General features: G+C 42.7%; 1 protein-coding gene across 50 annotated transcripts in view; it reads left to right on the top strand.

The window, feature by feature from the left end:
• MAP2 (microtubule associated protein 2) overlaps positions 1–20,570 on the top strand; it is a 186,282-nt gene that overhangs the window by 133,595 nt on the left and 32,117 nt on the right. For 25 of the 50 annotated variants that reach the window (XM_085553573.1, XM_085553550.1, XM_085553538.1 and 22 more), the window contains 2 exons: positions 7,483–7,596; positions 9,815–9,892. In XM_085553573.1, coding sequence (XP_085409699.1) covers positions 7,483–7,596; positions 9,815–9,892 — 192 coding nt within the window. Of the gene's footprint in view, positions 1–7,482; positions 7,597–9,814; positions 9,893–18,551; positions 18,807–20,570 lie in introns of all 50 variants that reach the window. The other 25 variants (XM_085553560.1, XM_085553543.1, XM_085553557.1 and 22 more) reach the window with 6 other exon arrangements.

Below are 20,570 nucleotides of genomic sequence, written 5' to 3'. Positions count from 1 at the left end.
CCTCCCTGTTTTCAAGAGTAGGAAACAACTTGAGCTGTGCCTGTTGTCTTTTACCCCAAATCAGGGGTCTCTGCCAAATCCAGGGCAATACAACCTGTGCAGGTTGTTGGTGGACTGTGAAAGCAGCTGATCCTTTGCTGCTTTCTCTTCCTTTTGCTGCCAGGCTTTTCCATTTCAGAATATACAGTCCTTCCAAACAGTTGCTCTGCCAGCTCTTTCTTTTTACCCTCTTTTCTCACTAATGTTGCCTCTGGCATTTTATTCCCACATTCTCTCTTTGTACTCCCAGCTATATCCCAGCCACCCCATGCTGCCCCTCTCTGACCTTGAATTTCCACAGCCACCGCTCCTTTTCTGTGCACTTGGGCTCCTCCTCTGCTCACAGACGTCTCCCAGTGGCTGCAGTGACGTGGAGCCTCCTCTCAGCTGTCCCCGCAGCACCACAGCCAGGGATGTGCACATTCTGGGTACCCAAAGATGGAAAAAGTAGAGGTTAGTTCAGAAGGTGCACTGAGTGTGTGCATTCACGTGTATCTGTCGCACCTCCTCTGTGTAAGTATAGGTGTACATTTCTCTTTGCTCACCCCTCTGTGCAGTGATTGGTGCATAGCTTCCAAGGGCGTGCAGGCAGAGGACAGAAGACGTGAGTGGTGATGGGTCAGAGATTCCTGCTTAGAGGAAGCTTTGCACTCATCCTACTGAGGGTACACAGCTCTGCTCTTCACAGTAGGAGAGAGAGGTACTGGTCTGGATACAGGGGGGCAAGCTGCTGGTACATGGCAGGGCTGGCTGGTTATCAGCAGCATGAGCCCTAGGGTGAACAGGGCACCACATCCCTGTGTTCTGTGTGTTACCAGCTCCCCTGACGGCATGAATCAGAACTGTTACATTGGCAGAGTGCTATTCAGTCACAATAGACTAGGCAGAATTAGTAATTCCACTTAGCTCGCGCATGAATTGTTGTTATTTTAATCTTCAGTTCAGCAGTGTTCATACTTGGTTGGTGTTTGTTCTGTTTGTTCACTCTAATATTTTAAAGATTGCAGAAATTACTGTAAAGGGCACTTCAAAAAGGAGCTATAAACAAGCTGTAGGAGACATGTGACCTCCTGCTCTAAGTAGCTGTGAGTTGACTTCTGTGAGTTCTCCCATTTATATTAAAATCTAATTAGCTCTTAAAAGTGTGCTTGTTTCAAATGCCAGCATGCACTGAAGTCCAAAACAAATACTGATTTAAAAGCTAGTTATGTTACCTGTTATGTGTATTTACACGCAAAGGATTAAATATTTAAGGGAACAAGTATTTGCAGTAACTTGGGCTCATTTTTAAAGCATTGCTTTATTGAACTGACATCCGTATGACTCGTTTTAAACACCTTGAAGGTGTGTGTGCATGCAGGAATGGATCCCTTGGTGCTTTTTTACAGCAGTTGGACAGCATGGCATGGCAGAGGGCTCTGCTTAACGTGCCACGTGTGGTTGGAGCTGGAGGAACACTTAGTGGAGCTTACAGGGTAGCTCCTGACTTGTGGTGCCAATTTGCCACTTGTGTGCCTTAGAGACGTGGATTATGTCCAGCTTTTGCTGAAAAGGTGTCCAGGAAGGCACAGCCAGGGCAGCAGTGAGGTGATGTACCCAGCCAAGCTCTGCTTCTGTGCCAGCTCTTTTCACCTGGTCTCTGTGATGCATCTTTCTCCAAAGGTCGTTTGAGTGTCCGTACCTTTGGAGTTCAGCGTGTTGTACAACTGCAGGTTTCCCTTTCCGTGAGACCTATTGAGCTGGTTGGTGAGTCCTGCTGACTAAATTCATCAGTCGTATCCTCATTGGTGCTGCAGTAGCTTACAGTCAATGAGTTTACTGGGGAAGCGATGCTTGTCAGTTGTGTTGTGGTTTCGTTTAATTTCAAAGCTGATGGTCCCATTATTTCCCTTCATGCCTCCTGCCAATTACTGTTGATACTGCCAACATCCAGATCAAGGACCTACTTAGAGCAAAATATTTGCACTCACCAGAGTCGTTTGAGAGCAAATATTTGAATTCTGCAGAGCTGTGCTACTGCTTTTTTCTTTATTTGTGCTTTATATGACTTATTCATACTGGTTTAATTGCTGCTGCGCATTTCTCTTTGAATCGGAGTGCAGAGGGCAGGACTTAGAGGTGTTATTAATTCCTGTGATAAAGCCCAAGATGTGCATTCGTGTTTTCCATCCAAGTGCCAGCAGGTGCAGCCCTGTTCCTATTGCGCTGCTTCATCAGTCCCTGCGGCCTCCAGGACAGCTGAGCAGGAGGTCAGGACTCTCCCTGGAGGGGCTGTTGAATGCCTCTCAACAAAGCCTACAGCTGTGTTGCCTATAGTTCATCTGCACTCAGAATTGCAGTACCTGATGGGGGGGGTGGTGGTGAGAAACCCATAGGTCCTGCGTGCTGTTCAAATGGTCCAAGAGAGCAAATGGCTACTCGGTGTCTTCCCTTTCTGCAGAAACATGTTTGGGCTGCTTTGCCTTGCACAGCATCACAGGTTCCTCCGTGCTTTTGTTGTTGACTGGATTCGCTGTGCCAACAATTAGCGCTGGTTACCTTGGAAACTGCTCTGCACCCTGCTGAGGATTTTGACAGGCACATTTTGACTGAAATTGCTTTGTTTTCCCAGTTCTGCAAGCACACATGTAGCTAATCCTTTTGCTGTGCCCTGCCTGTGTTCCATTCCTAAAATGTAGCAAAATTAATGAAACGTATTATTTTATCCTTTCCATCTGTTTGCATCTTTCTTTCTCCTTGTTTTAGCCTCAGTCCTCCACGAGCGTTAATTACCCCTTGCTTTAAACAAGCTCACTGTTAGTATTCATCATAGGGGTCTGAGGGGTGACATTTCAAATGCATGTGCAGTTTTGACACGATTTTCAGCCTCCTCTCCATCTCTCCTTCCCAACATCCCTTTCCTTCTCTTTTTTCCTGGAGCGTTTGTTGTGCTGTGTGGTTCCAGCATGTTAAACTTTGTTTATGCCTTAAACAAGCTCTGCTTTGCAGAGACCAGATGGCTTCCTCCATGGCTACGGCAAACTCTGCTGCCAGTGTGGTGGTGTGAGATAAAGCTGCTGCTCGAAAGAGCAAGTGGTGGTGCTGCTCCTATCTGGGAAGGTGGAATTGTGGCAGCACCAGGGCAAAGCAGGGAGATGCTGTAAGCATCCCACAAAACCAATCCTCAGATTGCATGGGGTAATAAGGGGGGTGGAGAGGGGGTCCTGCTGGGTGGGGGCTGTCAGGGGTTGCCTATGTGACACTGCCGTATCCCAGTGTCACATAGGCAGGCATGTTCAAAGCGCACTCATTTCCACAACAGATTGTGCCTGAGGTTATGGTAGGTTTGGGAGAGGAGAAAGTGCCCGAGGCTGAAGGAGAACAGTTACAAAGTGCATAAAGGGAACAGACACACTGCGTGTTGCTGCAGAGATCTGTCACAGATCTAATTTCAGCTCTTGCCATGAGAGTTTCTAAATATTTCTATCAGTTTTCTGAAAATATTTGGTGAAAGCTCAGACGTTCTTAAAAGACTTCTGTGACCATCCGTGTGTCTGTCACTGTGACCATCCGTATATCTGTCATTGTGACCATCCGTGTGTCTGTCACTGGGGTTGGCAAGTCTCTGTGTTAAAAAACTTAATGGACTGGAAAGGCTTCCTGGGAAATGAAGGTGATGTAGGTAATGGACTCAGGTGCCAGTGGAGGCATTGACAAATGCAGCAGCAGCATCAATAAGAAATGAAGGAGGGCTTTGAAATGACGTCTTGACTTTCCACAGGCTCTCATCCCGGATCTTTGGCCCTGCTGGAGCCAAACTCTGGTCTTTCACTGTGCTTTTACAGACTCTGTGTCCCTGGGTTGTCTGCAGGGCAAGAAGACCCCAGATGTCCCGCTTTGGTGCACTAGGGGCTGGGCTTTGTCACACCTAGGAGAATAGTTGTGCTTGCTTCTAGGGCCAGGAGCAGAAGGTGCTCGCTGGTTTGAGTGTTAATTTTGGCTCGAGTTAACACAGCAGACAAGATTGATGTATGCTCTCAGCATAGCACGGTCTTCTCATCCCTGCCAGAGAACGGCCACAGCATGGTTAGCAACCAAACGTGAGCTGGCAACCCCATCAGAGCATGGTCTGAAGTGACAGCCTGTAGGAGAGCAGTAGAAGTGCCATCCCTGTGCCTTTTAGCTCCTGGCCTCTCAGCTCAGCCTGCCCAGCATGAAGAGCTCATGCTGAGGATGGTTTGCAATGTCTCCTCTCACTATGGAAACCGTATCTGAGGGCCACCTGGGCTTTGGGGTACTACACTCCCTGCAACCAGACTGAGAGGCTCACTCTGTGTCCTATAAGCAGCTGGCATTGGGGTAAAAAGAAACAGCCCCGCTGCTGGTCTTCTGTTGTGCTGGAGTTGTATGTGAAGCTAAGGTTTGCATCGCCTTTAAGAAATACACATTTGTTGTTACCTGCCATTTGTTAGTGCTGTTTTTGAAGGCACAAAGCAGAGGCCGAGAATGTCTATCTGGCTAAAGAGAGGGAAAATAAAACATTACAATCAAAGTTCTCTACAAAGCTTTTAAGCTGTGAAGAATTTGCCCAGCATCCAGGCTGGCTAACTCTCCTTTTGCTTTTTTTTTTTTTTGTTCTTTATCATTAGGCTTCCTTGAACTTTAACTGAACCATAAGGAAACTATGAAGAGTCTCAATAGCTGCCCTGTGAGGATTTGACTTACCCATTGGATCTGCTATTTATAGTGTCCATTAGTACAAAAACGTCTGTCCTTTTGCAGCAGTCATGTATAGCAAAAACACTGCTGTTCTGGTGAACTGCCTGTGCCTCCTGTGTCACCCAAAATATCCATCAACAGAGTGCTCAAAGTGAGCCTTTCTTGATTTTAAAATAGAAAAAAAAACCACTAACAGCCCTGAGGCCATTTGTATTTGTTATTTATGTATTTTCATAGTCTGAAATTACCATTTTTCAGGAGGCACCATTTTACCTCCAGCTGCATCTCCCTGTTCAACATAATGTGTGTCCCAGGCAAATTATATCAGGAAGAGAGCTGAGAGGGCAGAAGCTGCCTTACAGCCTTGGAGGGCCCATCTGCACCCCAGAATGGGGCTGGATGTAAACAAGTTTAGATGTGTAACAACAACAACAAAATCTTGTTTAGTGGAGATTTGTCCTACCTTGCTGGGAAGAAGCTTGTGGTAGTTTGGGTGGCAGAGAGCAGGTGACCAAGTGGGTTTCCTCTGGATATACTCCCAAGTTATTGAATGTGGTTTATGTTTGGATTTTCTGTTTCTGAAAAGAATTTATTGGAGCCTTTTTTTGTAATTTTCACGCAGAAATAAGCTTAAAAGCTGATTTTCATAGATCTTCCCAATTGTATCAGTGCAGACTTGATGTTACTTCTGTTGGTGTCATAGATTGGCATTGAAGTTTGGGCAGAAGGGTCACATCGCATCCTCCAGGCATGAAGCTCAGCAGCATCAGCACGTGGTTTTCCAGAGCAACTGCAAAGCTCTGTGCCCTTCTCCGTGCTTATCAAAGCTGTCAGGGCGGTGTCCCTTCATGTTCTCAAAAGAAACGAATCTGAGCAGGGAAACTCTATGCATTGAAGGATGCTTTTTACAAGAAAGGATGGCTTCCTGCGTGCATGTCCTGCCATGCAAGGTGCTGCAGCTCAGGCCATAGTGTGGGCCAGAGCTGAGAAGCCAGGATGGAGAAGCAGAGCTGCCGTGCTCAGTCTCCTGCTGGTACAGGCATCTGTATCACATAGTCTTTTTAATAAATACATTGAGATCCATCTCAAAGCCAGATGAAGCATTTCCTTCTATGGAAAGTCTGTCAGAGCTTCACGCAGAACGTCTTCTGATTTCAAGTCTGATTTATCCTTGATCTTTTATCTAGTCAATTTATCCATGGCTTCCCTCATCTATTCTTGGATGAGCAGTTTTTAAAAATCAACTTATTTTTTCATTGCTTGGTGGTTCAGACACATCCATCCATCAGCTCTCAGTATTGGCTGCAGCCAGTAATACTGCGTTGTAGTCCCTGCCCTCCTGGCAACCAGTCAAGGGGGATGCGAATTGTAGGATATAAATACCAACAATTATGAAAGTTCTTTGCCAGTGGGGTGTTTTTCTAATATCTCATTACATACTCAGTTTGTTCAGAAGGGAAATTAACGGGGCTTCTTGTTTTTAGATGAGCATGACCATGGAAGTCGAGTAACTCGCATCTGTGCTTCTCGGGGGAAAAAAATAATGGATGTTCTGAAGCACAAATGAAGAGGAATAACTTTGCATTAAAAATGCTGAGAGTGCTCATAGTGAGATGAAGCCACTATTAATCTAATGGACAGTGTCCCTTGTTAGGGTGTTTGCCATAAAGTTACAAGTAGGGCATTGATTTAAATATACTTCCCTTTCCCTTGCCTGGAGGGAGCGGTAATGGATGAGCAGAGAGCTTTTATTTGTGCCCTCAGGGATGGTGTTTAATGGGGGCTCTGCGAGTTCAGAACAGGGCTGTTGCCATCTGCAGTGGGGTGAAGCAGTGCTGAGCTATTCCTCGCTGGTATCCTCGCCATGTCCTCCATGGACATGTTGCACATTGCTGGTCATGAGGACAAGCAAAGTGCAGGTGTAGGGGCACCCAGCTCTATGGAGCGTGCAGCAACCCCAGCGGCTCCCCTTGTGCTCCCCTTCCTTGTCCAAGCACCGGCAGCAGCTGGGAGCAAACCAGCATCCCAGGCCAAGGTCTGCAAGTCCATCCTGCACCATGGACATGATCTTCTGTAGTCCATTTGTGTGATATTCAGCTCTACTGGTTAAATAAAACTTTATGTTGCAGTCTTAAAAGGGATGAGGAGCCCAAAATGCATGTTTTAATCATATTGAAATATTTGGCTCTTCTGTTTGAAGTCCCTCATCAGCATATCCTTGGATGTATGATTGCCTTTATTGCATATTAACTGGGTGCTGATGGAGACGAAATATCATCTGAGGTACAAGTAAGAACACAGCTAACTCCATACATAAAACGTCAAGAAATGCAATTACTGGAGGGATTGTGCTACTACGGTTTGCAAAACAGTACACAAAGAAAAGAAATAAAATGGCAAAGCATTTTATAAATGATTATTGGAACGTTTTGCTGTTGGTGCACGTTGTCCCCAACAGACCAAAGAAAGAACATCTCGTAGTGCTGCTTTGTGCATCCTACTGCAAAGGCTGGAGACCTGGTCTGTATAAACGCCCAGTGTTTTCCATAGGGGTCTTTTGAATATTTTGTCCTATTTCATTTTTAATGATTTGCTTTTATTTCAGGAAAATATTACCTTCTAGAAAATGCTCTAAGTCCAGTCTCCATTTATTAACATTTTGTTTAACCTCTACAATTCTTGAGAAATCCTTCTCATTCTCGTGCTTTTCTTTGTGTGTTTTTTCTCTTTTTTCTGTTGCCACAGAAGAAGTGTCTGCAAGGATAGTACAAGTAGTAACAGCTGAAGCTGTAGCAGTCCTGAAAGGTGAACAGGAAAAAGAAGCTCAGCACAAAGATCAGCCTGGACCACTACCTATAGGTAAAACAAGATGAAGAACGTTCAAAGCATCCTTGCACTTGCAAACATTATATACATATATTTAAAAAAAACAAACACACAGCAAACAACACAGCAGTGTATTTATGGAGGTCAGAGTCACGGGTAAGCTATAACACTATGTGATATTGTCACCCTTATTGTCTCAGTTCTTCATTCCCCTTTGGCAGTCTCATTCGCTGTGTGTCCATAAGAGCAGCTTTCCACCTATCTCCTGAGCAGTGCAGCTGTGGCTATAGTTGGCGCAAGTGGTTTTGTTTGGTGGACCAAGCAGCACTGAGAGCACCTTTATGTTCAGCTGTTGGAGAGGAAGACTGATGTCTGGAGAGACTAAGATTCGGGGAGAGGCATTTAGAATGAATGAGATTTTGCTGGTTGGTGGCAGCTACTCCAGAATGTGGGACATGAGCTTCTTGACAACACAGAGAGGAATAGGGAACCCAGGGCGACAGTGGGAGAGGGGACAGCAGCCATCAGTGTGAGGCAGAGGGAGTGACACCAGGTGGAGGCAACTGTGATGCTCCAGACTGGGAGAGGTCCAAAATGCAACTGTATGTATATATAAGTAACTATACAGCCATTCATAGGCACAGTGCTATGAAACAGCCAGAAAACTTCCACAGCTGCCCAGAGCATGAACATAAACACCAGAAAAAGACCAAATGACGTCCTGGAGTGATGAATGTCTTACAAACCTGCCCCTGGGATTAGTCTTGCTGAGAGTTTGCATGTAATGATCAAATCAAAATAACACCTTGTGGTATTTTCCCCACAGGCATTCTGCTTTGCTTGGTACAGTGGCTGGACCCTGCTTAGGAATGAATTAGTGTCAATAAGTAATTACAAATATCTGTTGTAAATTTGATTCCCTAGGTGTTTTGCTTCATTGGATTTTGAGCTGGAGGTACAGCAGAGTGATGTGTGCCTCACTAATTCCTTTCTTTGCAGAGACTCAATATTACATGAAAGACCCTGATTCCACAAAACACTTCATACATATTTAAGTACACAGTGCTTCACTGGGGCCTTTGTGAGGCAAAATGAGCATACTGTTACATGTAGGTAGGTAAAATGCTTCAAGCATGATAAGAAGTACTTTCTCAGCACATACTGGTGTTGCAGTTCCTCTGGTCAGTCAATGTTACATAAATTCATCTACAATGGGACTGCAGTGAAGATAGAAATACTCTGTCCCTGGGCAAGCAAATCTGAAGGGCAGGTCACACAGGGGTTTCTCCCAAATCATGCTGGCATCAGGAGGGAGAAGGCCAGGAGAATTCTTCTGGGGCTTTGAAAGTAACCTTTCCATCCTTGGGAAGAGGCCATGAGTCATAAACTGGGATCTGCTGGTTGGGACTTACCATTTATCTAACACAGATCTGTGAACTGACACGTTACTTATTTTCTTCTTTTCTTTCAAATAAGGTTCCAGTCGCAGTGGAGGGTTTGGTTCAAAAAAAAATTTCAAAATGATTCGTATGAAATCAGGTGCAGAGATTGTGTCGAATTCATTTGAGCAGCAGCTTGTTCAGGATTTTATCATGCTCCTATTGAAATCAATGAAAAAACATCTTCTGGTTCCAGCACAAAGGCTCGTGACTGGAAATGAATTTAAACGTAACCTGAGTGAAGCGCAGATTTCACAGCATCTCGCTCAGCTCAATTGTTAATAGGTTATAGCTGACATTAGTTCTTTGTGCTGATGTCTTTTGTATTTAGACAAGGGATATTTGCGTGCGTTCTGTAATTGACTTTGAACTCAGTAGAAGAAAAATAAAAATAAAAAAGAAGGTTGTGAAGTGTTTTGTGTTCATGTACTCAAGGTAAACTGAAAAGACTGGGTGCCAATTCAACCTGAATTCACAACATCTCTCCTGCACAGATGCTTTATTGTTGTTGTCTCAAGTGACTGAAGGCTAAGTGCAATAACGATCTAAGTGATGATTTCATACTTCATTTTTTGTATTGTTCTCTCTGACCAGAATTTTGGAAATAATGCATTTTATCTAAGAAAACAAAGCTTTTTAATATAGCTTTAGCAATCCAGGTATTCTGAAAGGTTCTCCTGCTGATCCCTGGCGTGCAAGTCCCCATCCACTAATTCTCTCAGCTGGGCAGTGCAGGTTGACTGCAGCCTGCATTGAACATTGATCTCCTGGGAATTAATTGCTGTGTCTTGTTTCCATTGTTTGATTTCCAGCAGTCGAAGAGTCAGCCAACCTGCCTCCTTCCCCACCTCCATCGCCAGCTTCTGAGCAGACTGGAGCTCTGGAGGAAGGTAAGGGTCTCCTGGACGTTGCAGTGTACAGCTGCCTGCAGAGGGATGAGACATGAATCTAAAGCAAGGGGGAATCGGGAAACGGAGATACTTCCTTCAGCTTCATGTGGAAAGATAAGGCATTCCCCAGCAGTAACTCCCCATCTGCAAACCAACTACAGTGCATGGATGAGGTAGACACATGCACAGAGGTAACTGGCAGGATATGTTAAGTACATCCATATTGAAGAAAAAAGACGGTGGTGCTAACTAACCCTTTTATCTGTCACGTGTAATGTCAGCTGAGATGTCTGCTATCCCAGTGCTGTCACCAAATCTGATTCAGTTTGGGTAATTCATGTTTTCCTGGGATTCTTTTGTCTGGTTTCTGTTTCATTTTGTTTTTAGTCACTGTTAGCTTTGTATTTGGAATCTTAAATGCATGAAAGTAAGGAGATGGAGAGTTGGATTGTTTTGCTAATCTTCAACCTTTAATTCCTGCTTCATTGTCTGCATGCAGCGGGGTTTGCTCACGTGGTGCAGGAGCCAAATTCTAGTCTCACAAAGAAAGTTTCTATTACCTGCACAATGAATATTCAGTCTCAATAGCCTGTGATCTCTGCTTTTCCCTCCCACTAAAATCCCCTCATCAAAGAAATTAAGCATTCACTTAATATTTAATTGAGCTCTAAGTCTTGGTGAAGTTGTCACAATGGTAAGCATGAGTTTCAGTGGCTTGTTCAGCAGAAAAAGAGTGCTGCGTCAAGGCCATCAGCATAGAGAGAAGGCAGTGTACCAAAACTGAGCTGTGTCATGTAGATACAGGGAAGGAATTAGAGTTCAGAATCTTGTCAACTGAACTCTGCAGTGTGAATAGCGTTTCTGTGTGTCTATTTATTTATCCCTCCTTTCTTTTTTTTTTTTTTTCCCAAAAAAATGTATGGAAGTAATTTCTTATCATTCGCTGAACAAACTTGTTAGTATTTTAACACAGAGACTATTAGCTTTGCAGGTGGATAGCTCCTACTACACATGCTAATGTAGTCTACTGAGACACTGCAGTTAGGCATGTTCGATCCTCCAGTCATTTTGGAGATAATGCAGTTACAGCTTATGTTAACAACAACATTTGGCAGCCCGCTGTACTGGGAATGCATAACAGATATATGATCAGGAACCAATATGTAACATTTGATTCATTGGGTGTTGGTTTTGTGTGTGTGTATTTTGAAGAATGAGTCCAACAGTTTTCATCATCAAAATGACTGAGAATGAAGCCAGTAGAGTGTTAGCAAGGCTTTTAGAATTGTTATCAAGGTTTTCACCACTTCTTTTAGTCTTTTATTATAGAGTTCACTTGAGTAGTATTGCATATGCTTTTTGATGAACACAATATCACAATACAGGCCCAGTTCTTCTGCTTCAGGCAAATGTCAGTGCTCTTCCATTGCTCTTTGCTTAGGATTAGCTTTAAGTACTACTTCTCTTAATGATACTACTTGCATATATTTTAGTGTTTTATAAAGCAATCACATTGATTAATTGTCAGAAGATTCAAAACTGTCCCCCAAGGAAATGGACACTATCTTGCAAGTTGTATTGGCAGTAGGTGGCAAAATGCAGCTCATGCCACATAGCACGATGGTATTACTGACTGCTGGACAGTGCTGTTCAGAGCTGGGTGTATGTCTCAGTGCATCACTCAGTGTCACTGTTTTTCTTCTTCTTTGCATGTAGAACTGAGTTAATATAGTAGCACTTATCATTGTATTTTCCCCAGATGTCAACATAGTCAGTTTTCAGTGCAGTTAGTGGGCTAGAAGAAACACAACGTTTTGTGTTCTGCTTTGTGGTGGAAGCTGTGGTCCTCATTTTCTATGTGTCAGTTCAGTTTTGCTGACGTAGGGGAGGCAGTTCTGTCATTTTGATTCAGGCAAAGCTCCCATTTGGAAGAGTTTACCTCAGTAGGTTTTGACCCAGTTTAAACCTCCGGTTGCCTATGCCATCTGGCTCTCCATCCCCATGCACCTTTACATTGTCTGTCTTTCTGTTCAGAAGAATACAAATTGTAAATGTGTTCATTTCTAAAGTTGTTGAAGAAGAAGAACATACTTGGTGTGTGTATCTGATTCAGGCTTCCTTTTTTTCTGCTTTCTCAAAACATTTTCCTAGCATGCTTGTCAGTGTGTGTTGCATTGCTTTGAATTCAGAAGAGGCTTCAGTCATAGTGGGAAGGAAATCACTGTTGTAGACATGACAAAGGTGGATGTGGCCAGCCATGCAGCAAACACAAATTATTAAAAAAAAAAAAGAAGGTAGAAAAGACAAAGAGGTTTGTGGGTCAAGTGTATTTCATGAGAGAAGGGAGTCAGTGGATGTAGGTTTCTTCGTTTCATTGGCTGCAAAAAACCATTTCGATGAGCCTGTCCCTTTTTACTGCTGCAGAAGGTAAGAGAACTAATTTGCCCTACTGATATTATTTCATTTATTTTGCCTATTGTAACATATTTTTGCTCAGGAAATGAAATTTTCGCTAGCACTGCCTGATCCTTTTATCAGTTGTATCTGGTCATGCAGGACTGATGCAGTGTTCTCTTGCCAACCTGGCATTTCTTTTGTGCTCTGTGCCTTTTGACAATGGTCTGCAATATCTCCATGTAAAAATTCTTCTAAATGTTACAAGATAGGAGCATGCCTTGAGGGACTGCCTTCCATTTCAGGATATGCATTATATATCAAATAAGAATATTTAGCAAACTGAAAGTAACCGTATGCCCTATAAAAATGGATCTATAGACAGTAATAATAATCTAATGAAAGGCATTTTTGAAATATACCTGCAAGCTAAAGCTGAATTAGCCTTTATGAGAAGATTTTTATCTTGGACTTTCGAATACAGTGGGAGTTCTTCTATTAATTCTTCTATTAGAAGGGATTAAAATAGCAAAGGAGGTTTTTTTTGTTGCATAAATACAAACATGTTTCTCTTTAAAAAGAGTTCTTTGTCACGTTAGTGAAATTTTCTGCTGTAAGTTTGAAAATATCTTTAACAAAACTGGAAAAAGATGTAAATCTGTGATAGCCACAGACATAATGGTTCCAGTGAGACTCTACAATGATTTTGGCCCATCACAGTAGTGTGTATTTGAGCATTTGTCCTGTTGTCCGTCCTGTTGTGTTAAAAAGCAGAAGCAGACCTGTGTTTCTTTGCCATCATTCCATGCAGAGCCGAGGAAGAAACAATTTCCATCCTTGTTTGCATCAGACTAGAGAGATTAGAGAGTTTAATTTTCATTCCTACTGGTGCATTTCACATCCAAAGGGTCCCTGATTAAAATATGATGCACAGCCAGAAAGAGAACACCCACTTTTCTCATTGCGCTTTCCATCTCTGTAGTGCACCACCTCCCCCTTTGTGCATGTCCTCCCTCCCTGTTGCACTTCTGGCCACATGAACCTTCTGTTCTCTTTTCCACAGTCCCCTGGTTCCAGCAAAAGAGACATTAAGGGCATCACACCCCTTTCTGTTCTTGCCCACAGTAGTAAACATAAACTAGTGCGAGGGCATCTGCATGGCACTAGAAGCTGCAGTCTTGAATGTTCTCAGGCGAGAGTTGTCTCCTGGTCTGTCATGTGCTGTGACATGTCTTCATGAAACTGACCTTTTGCAAACAGTGAGCTCCTCAAATCTGGCACTGGATTCTGTAGAAGTTTCTATTGAGAAGAAATCTGTGGGTTATGCATTGCAGATGGATCAAGATGGGAAGATGCTTCACTGCAACCTTGTTGCCAGGTCTTAAGTACTAGGGAAAGGTAGGAATCCAGGTTCAGCCCTGTATTTAGCATCTCTTATTGCACTGCTCTGCAGTTTCCTGCTCAGCAGAGGCAGGCTGCTGGCATATTTCTCTACACCTTGCCTGAATCTGTGTTTTAGATTACACTACGGGGGTGAAGCACCTAAATTACCAGTACCTCAAGGCAATGTTTCTATCCTGAACAAAACTGTGGGTATGAGCCTTGTAACGTCCTTTGGGCAGTGGTTTTGTTTGTGTGTAGGTGCATTTAACATACATTCATTCCTGTTCAGACCAGCTCAGGGCTGTCACAGACTCTTACACACAGATCATCTTTCTTTGGCAGCTACTAATATTAAGAAAAATGAACAATTTTTCTTTCTCTTTTTATTTTATTTTATTTTATTTTATTTTATTTTATTTTATTTTATTTTATTTATTTATTTTTCATTGATTGTTTGGTTAATATTGCAGCATCGTTTTCTGGGGCAGGCGAAACAGCCATCAGTGTGCTAACAGACTCCTGCTGCCATGTTGGGGCAGAAAGTTTTTGTTTGTTTGTTTTTTATGACACAGATGTTATCCTGTTATGCTGTGCTAATTAAAGAATCTTGAAACTTACTATTATTTGCCAGCGATAAGCGTAGAACTGTTATAGATGGGATCAATTTGGTCCCAAGGTGTGACCAGATGATAGAGATGAATGAAAATTGCTGTAATGGAAGTAACAGCAGCATCCATGAGCCTTTTTAGTCTTGCTTTGCACACAGAGATCTGGCTAGTATCGGTTTTGCTGTGTTAAAGCCTCGCTTCCTGACTCAGTGCTTTCTATCTGTGAGGAAAGTTTTGGAAGCTTTGGGGTCTTTAAGTTGTAGTTGTCTGTGTGGCCTTTTTCAGAAACAAAGAAAGCTGGCAATTAGATGAAGGCACTTATGTTTGTCTGTTCATTTGTTTAACCATTACTTATTTATAGGAAAAGGAGAGGAGTGAGTACATTGGAAACAGACAAAACCACAATTGACAAAAAGCAAACTAGCTTACACTTGTAATTAAAGGACTTTGAAAAAAAAAGTACATCTTGATGACTACAGTTTACACCCAATGACTATGAAGAATACAAAAGAATACAACTGTTGGGGTAGTCTGCAAGTTTTTAGAACAGCCAATGCAAGTTGTGAGATGTGGTTTGAGTGCAGTGTGTATTCCTCTAAATAATGAGTGCAGTCTGGAAGTTCATTTACTCCACTGTTGGTTCCCAGTGTTCGTAGGCCTTGTAGGAAGTGCCAGATATATGTCTCATGATAAAACACACGGCAGCCCCATTACTCCATCGTGTGTTAATTTGCAGCTTGGCTGATTTCATCCACTCTGCAGTATGACACAGTGGCTAGTGTTGCTAGTGCATGTATCCATCCTGTCTCACCGTGTTTCTGTCTGTCTGTCCTGCAGTTTTTGTCTGTGTGTCTATTTGTAGATGCAGGGGCGGAGGATAAGGTGGGACCGCTACCCCTCTGCCCAGGCTGCGGGCCTGCTGCCAGCAGGGAGTGGCGTAAACGCCTGGCCCCCTCCATCTCAGTGTCTGTACCCGATGATGAGCCCTACAATTCGGATGAGGAGTACTATGAACACCCTTTGTTCAGCTCAGAGTGGGCTGGCTCTAGTACACATCCCAGTGCCACAGTGAAGAGCACAGAGGTCTTGTTGGGCTATGATGAAGGTGAACTGAGCATGGTCCCATTTTGTTCCTCTTCCCCTCTACCCACCTGCCATCCATTCCATTACAGATATATGCCTGGTACTGCTGCTTTTGGGGGAAGGAAAATGAGTGAGACTCCTCCAAAGTCTTTTGTTCTCAAAGTGAAGCTGCATTGTGAGAATTGAATGCAATTTTGGGCTTCTTGCTTAAACCAGGGCTGTAGGTCTACTAACCAAGTTTATAGCAGATGAAAAAAGAGCAGCTAGTTAAAAGAAGCAGACAGTGATTTGTTCTTTGTGACAGAACATCACTACCAGGGACAGCGTGCAGAGTAGGTCAGAAGGTTGTTACTGAAGGTAAGTCAGCTGAGTTAAACTAATGTCTGTATTAGAGTTAGCAGTAGAGAATCTTCAGGTCTTCACTAGGCAATCAGTTTTTTTCCCCCCCAGTACATACTGGTGCCTTCAGGCAGTATTGGGTCATGTTTGATTCTCGTTGTTCTGTGGATGCACCCAGTTGACACTCTGTCAGCTGGCTGCAAACAAGGCAGACGTGTTAAAAAGTTTACTGTTTCTTTGTTCCTGTACCCCTTCCTTCTGCAGCCTAAGTCCATCAGTAAGTATTACTTTGTCTCTGGAGTTTACATAAAATCAGATGTTGTTGGTTTTTTTTTAGGAGTCAAGGGAGAATCTATTTCAGTGCCTAATGAGAACTGTGTCTTGTTATCCAAAGCAAACCGGATCATATTTCATCAGGCAGCATTTGATGAACTTAATCTTGGGACACAGGAGGTGAAGTTAAAAGCAGTTCTGAATTCTCTGGGGATGTGTGTCTCAGGAAGGCGGAGGTCTGTGACTGAAATAGCTCTGTGGGGCATTTCAAGAAAAGGAGACTCATCCACAGTGAATGGGATAAGGTAGCCCAGTAGTGCAGCAGCACCAGAATGAGAGCAATGCAAATAACTGCAGATTGTTAGTGTCAGGATATCTGCCCAAAGCTGGGAGAGTCAGAAAGTCACAGGAGTAGTCTTACTGTAGTTGAGTTTCTCTATTTGTTCCTAAAACATTCCTAGTTTTCAGCTCATAAGCAGCATAATTGCCAGTCATACACATCTGCATCTACTGAAACAGTTTGCTTGTGCAAACTTTTGATATCCTTAGCATTGTTTATGTATCAAGTTGTTTGCCTCTGTGTACACATGTGCTTATCCATTCTTGAAAACCTTTTCATTTGCAGCTGGTCTTTTTCCAGCTGCTGCAATGAAGTCTGTACTTCATTCAAGTCCTTTTTCAGTGATTCCTTAAAGTTTTCATATTCTCAAAAATTCTGTATGATGAGTTCTAGTCATAGTGAGAGAGACACAATACTTTCTGTGCATTAGTGGTGAGGATGGGATTTTTCTCCCTAAATTTTAGCCATTTCTGAGCTGTGTACTTACTCAGTAAAACAGGGGTCTAATATAGATGATACGATTTGTCCTCTGGGGGCTTTTCCTCTGCCACTTTGAAGGGAACCTAGGCAGTGCTTTGCACCAGAAGCCTAACCTGTAGGGGTTTTGGTATTAGATATGTACTACTTTTACCTAATAAAGAAAAGACTTAGTGAGTAATTCGGTTTAACCACATGGCATTGAGTGCTGTAATTGCCATAAAAATGGGGTAAAACGACTCCTTTAATTAAAAGAAATGCACCATACAACTACCTAAAATTGGAGGGAAAAAAATTGCAGCACAGCAAGTTATTTGAGTAAGGGCCTCTATTGTCTGGACACTTCCTGTTCTGCTCGGTTCCTTTTACAGTCTGACCACATGTAAATATTCCACAGGCATCGGTCCAGTTCTGATTCTGACTCTTCTGGCTTCTGTTCACTTAAGATACAGTATCTTTCCCTAACTACATTTTTGGGTGTTATTAATAATATCGTACCTTATCTACAGATAGTTTCTCAGCCTCAAACAGTATTTGTGTTCCTTTAAATTACTTTTTAAAGACCACAGCTAACGTGGATGGTTGATTGCCTAGCTTTAACTGAGTCAGTCTCGGGAGAAAAATCATGCCCTTGTAAAAAGGTTTAATTTTAATGCCAGGAGATTCAGATTCAAGACCACTTTCTTCTGATTCAGCAAAGTCCTTCAATATGGGACTGTACTTAAAATCCAGAGCAGTCATCAGGTTTATTTGAGTTTGGCTGGTGGTCAGCTGCTTACATGTTATGCTGAATCAAAGGATTCACAGTGAATCCTAATTTCCTATTGGAGGTGATACCAGCAAAACAAAGTAATATTGTGTCTGAACAGCAGTGGCAAGACAGAATGGAGACATTCTTCCATGGCAAGAATAGAATAAAAACCATTCTTGGTACTACATTACTGATTGTAGCAGCTTGTAGGCAAAGTGATAGGTTTCAGAATCTCAGAGGAACATACAGTTAGTTACACGGTGTTCATTGGTTTCTTTGGCTTAATTGGTGGTGAGGAGAGGAGCCTGGGGGCTTAGTGAGGGAGACAGGAAAGCTAATGAAGAGTCCTTGTGCTACAGCGGTGATTTTCACGTACAGGGTTCAGATCTCAGGCAGCCTAAGGGAGAAGCAGTTTATAAACCACTCAGTGTAAGAGACTTGGCTGGACTCTGGTGAAATCACCAGTTACCAGCTATGTGCAAGGCTTTATTAAGACTGTTCAAGTGACTGAATACTTTGCCAAATCTAGGACCTGTGTAATTATCAGACTCACTGTCATTTAGCAGTCAGTAACAGCATAGGAGGAAGAAATTAACGACTCCTACCTTAGTCCACCTCAATTCAATGTCTTGTACTGGGTTAAAACAGCACGTTTATGAGAAGTGCATTGATGTTGTCAGAGCCATCCATCATTCAATATCATCTCCATTCCAATGAATATTTGACCCACTGTCATCTTTGGGAGAGGTGTACTTATAAAGCACTTTCAGCTCTCATCTTACAGTACAAACGTGCTTCTCTGGGGGCGGCAGGGTTCTTGTGTTTGTTTTGTATTTTTTCTTTGGGAAAAATCAATTCTATTGCAATTAAAATGGGCTGGTTTCTAGCAAACCTTTGACATGCAATTCTGAAATGTTCAGAGCTGAAAGTGTTAAGAAAACCAGTCCTGTTGAGCTGTGTGCTTGTTGTTTACTGTTGGTGTTGATGTCGCCTCCTTTTTCCATCTCCAAGAAGAACCAGTAGAGAGTCCGATGGCTGTGGAAGTAAAACCTGCTGCTCTTCCTGGAACGCAACTGGGGAAAGAGCATGGGCCCACTGAGCCTTCAGAGCAGGCCAAGGGCCTCGGTGAGGGTCAGCTGGATTTTGGTTTGAAGGCCACGGTGTGTCATGAAGACAAAATACCAAGTGTGGCATCCAGCAGGGAGAGCCTAACAGTTGTGGGGGAAATGCCTCCGAAAGACACATCCCCTTCCTTGGCTGCGGAAGGTGTGTCCTCCATAGGATTGCATGTGTTTGCTGCCAGCCAATCTTCCAGCTTTCTCCAGTGCTTTTCGAGGCTGCTTCATTTCCTGTTCTTTCCATTTATTAGTATGACTGCTCTTGTTATTATGCTTGAAGAGTGTGTAGCAGATACTGTGATTGCATAGGTGCTGTATGACAACATGGTTTCCCACCACTGCAGCTGATTCCTATGTTGTTGTTTTTTTTACTTTGCCATGATACGAGTGCTTTGCAGCTAAGCCGATTCCTCTGCGCAAGCCTTTTTCCCCCCATCTCAGACATGTTTGCCAGTCACATTGCTAATGTTTGTATATTTTTTTCTTTTTGGTGCAGAGATTCATCTGCTTTTCTTTCAAAAAGTAGATTTAATGAATTTAACTATGACATAAAGAGGCTTGAATTGTAGAAATGCTTTCATTTGCAGCGTGCAGTATTTTTTTTGTGTGCGTGTGCTTCAGTGCATTCTGGTTTAGCTTCCCTAAAGCTATTGCTTCTTATGTCATATCCTTGCCTTCCATTGCAGCCCATCCCTTCTCCCTTGATCATTGCAAAAACTGATTTTTTTTGCGTGTCTTCCCTTATTACAAAGGTTTAACCTCACAAGAGTGCCCTGCTCAGACAAAACCCCATCAACTGCATTGGGATATTTGCCTTCTTCATGAAGTTTAGGATGGGGTGTACAGCATCAAGTTCTGATCTGCTTACAGTGGCAAAGTATTTATTCCAAGCAATTGTCCTTCAGTACATGAGAACTAGGCTTCAAGATAGTGTTTTTGATGGCATTTATAGTCAGTCGGTGTAACGAGATGTGAAGACACATTGAATGGAGTAGTGACATGCCCATTCAGTACCTGGTGAAGAAGGGCTGCATCTGGGGAACTGACTTTCCGTCAGACCCACCTGAAGAAAATTAAATTGGCAGTCAGAATATCTTTAGACGCCATTGATGTTGTTCATTGGTAATAGAGTAAAAGCCATGATAGGATATGCAAGAAAAATCAGTATCTAGTTAATTCATTTCTGTGAAGGAAGGATGACATCTGCTCAGTGGCTTTGTTCCTATACTTCATAGATTCTGCAAGTCACCAATTCTGGTTTCTTTCTACCTGCAAAATGTAGAATGGCAGTAGCCGTCTTTAGTTGTATGCAAACATTTAAAGAATGGCCAGTAGTTTGATAGTAGTTATTCTGAAAAATTCATATTCATCTGAGTCAGAAAATGGCTCCGTGGACTTTAAATCAGGCATAAGGAGATCTAGATCTGGCCTAATGATTGTTGTAATAAGTTTTAGAAAGAAAAACTTGTAAATCGTTATTCACAGACTAATACAGGAAGTATTCTGCAGTATTTATTCTTATCCCCATGTGATAGGAATCATCATTTTCCAGAGGATATAAAAAAATAACATGATATTAAAGATTAACATAGTATATGTAAAAATAACTTAACTAGATAGTACTCCATGCAAATATAGTGGCATGTTGTAAGTGTAGTACTTTCAGTTTAAAATTAACTTAATTAGGGCTGTGCTGCAGTCACTGAAACATGGCTGGTATTCAGTTACAACTGAAGACGACTGACCATGTTGGAGACCTCTGAGATCTGGCACTATTAGTAGCTCTTCTGCTGATTTGCACAGTCCAGTTTATGGCAGCAGTGAGATTTTTTTCATTTGCCAAGGGATAAATGTCAAAAGTTGGTGCAGTTTGAGCAGTAGCCTCTTCCGACACACCTCCTGTATGTATTAC

This window comes from Coturnix japonica, chromosome 7 (assembly GCF_054131305.1).
Source record: "Coturnix japonica strain WE chromosome 7, WE-NBRP24, whole genome shotgun sequence".
Taxonomy (NCBI): Eukaryota; Metazoa; Chordata; class Aves; order Galliformes; family Phasianidae; genus Coturnix; species Coturnix japonica.
This window is presented reverse-complemented; position numbering and strand designations above follow the sequence as displayed.